The sequence below is a fragment of the Pyxicephalus adspersus genome, chromosome Z, assembly GCF_032062135.1.
Source record: "Pyxicephalus adspersus chromosome Z, UCB_Pads_2.0, whole genome shotgun sequence".
Classification (NCBI taxonomy): Eukaryota; Metazoa; Chordata; class Amphibia; order Anura; family Pyxicephalidae; genus Pyxicephalus; species Pyxicephalus adspersus.
This window is the reverse complement of record NC_092871.1, coordinates 81,955,034-81,955,848: the sequence shown is the minus strand read 5'-3', so window position 1 is coordinate 81,955,848 and position 815 is coordinate 81,955,034. Positions and strand designations below refer to the sequence as shown.

General features: G+C 49.6%; 1 protein-coding gene across 1 annotated transcript in view; it reads right to left on the bottom strand.

The window, feature by feature from the left end:
* The window catches only part of LAGE3 (L antigen family member 3), a 2,275-nt gene extending 1,830 nt beyond the window's left edge, over window positions 1–445 (bottom strand). The window contains exon 1 of the mRNA XM_072429318.1: window positions 296–445. Within this exon, the coding sequence (XP_072285419.1) occupies window positions 296–318 (23 nt within the window). The 5' untranslated portion in view covers window positions 319–445. The remainder of the gene's footprint in view (window positions 1–295) is intronic.
* Between the last annotated feature and the right edge of the window lie 370 nt (window positions 446–815).

The following is an 815-nucleotide window of genomic DNA, read 5'->3' as shown; positions in this document are numbered from 1 at the left end:
CCCCAGAGACCCCCCAAATCTTTAATAGAGAGAACCTATCACTAGACAAAAAAAGGGGCTCATCAGCCCACCATGTGATTCGCCAATATAATGTAACTTAGTAACAGACCTAAACAAATAATTTCATACCAAGCCAGGCTTACACCACGTGCATGCAGCAAATATAAACAAGCAGGAAGCCCCAATGACATAAAATGACCGAACAAGCAGAGGACGGCCTCTGATATGGCATCGCCTCTCCCCCATCGCTCACACGCAGCAGATTCTATTTCTTTGCTTACAATAAAAAGGATACAAATGCAGTGGGAGAGCCTCCATCTTTTATCGGTGGCGGATAATTCCAATCCAGTAGAAAGACCAGGAAGCAAGGGCGACTAGAGAACCGGAAGTGACGACACACTAACCCGGAAAGGGGCGGGACCTCAATGACCGAACTTAAAGCCCGGGAATCCTGGAGGGAAGAGACAGGTGATGGGGTGCACTCCCATTGTTGTAAGGTGACAAGGGGGTACAGGAGGGGAGAGAGGTGATGGGGTGCACTCCTATTGTTGTGAGCTAATATGGGGGTACAGGAGGGGGTGAGACAGGTGATGGGGTGCACTTTTATTGTGAGGTAATATGGGGGTACAAGAGGGGTGAGACAAGTAATATGGGGGGTACAGGAGGGGTGAGACAGGTGATGGGGTGCACTTTTATTGTGAGGTAATATGGGGGTACAAGAGGGGTGAGACAGGTAATATGGGGGGTACAGGAGGGGTGAGACAGGTGATGGGGTGCACTTTTATTGTGAGGTAATATGGGGGTATAGGAGGGGG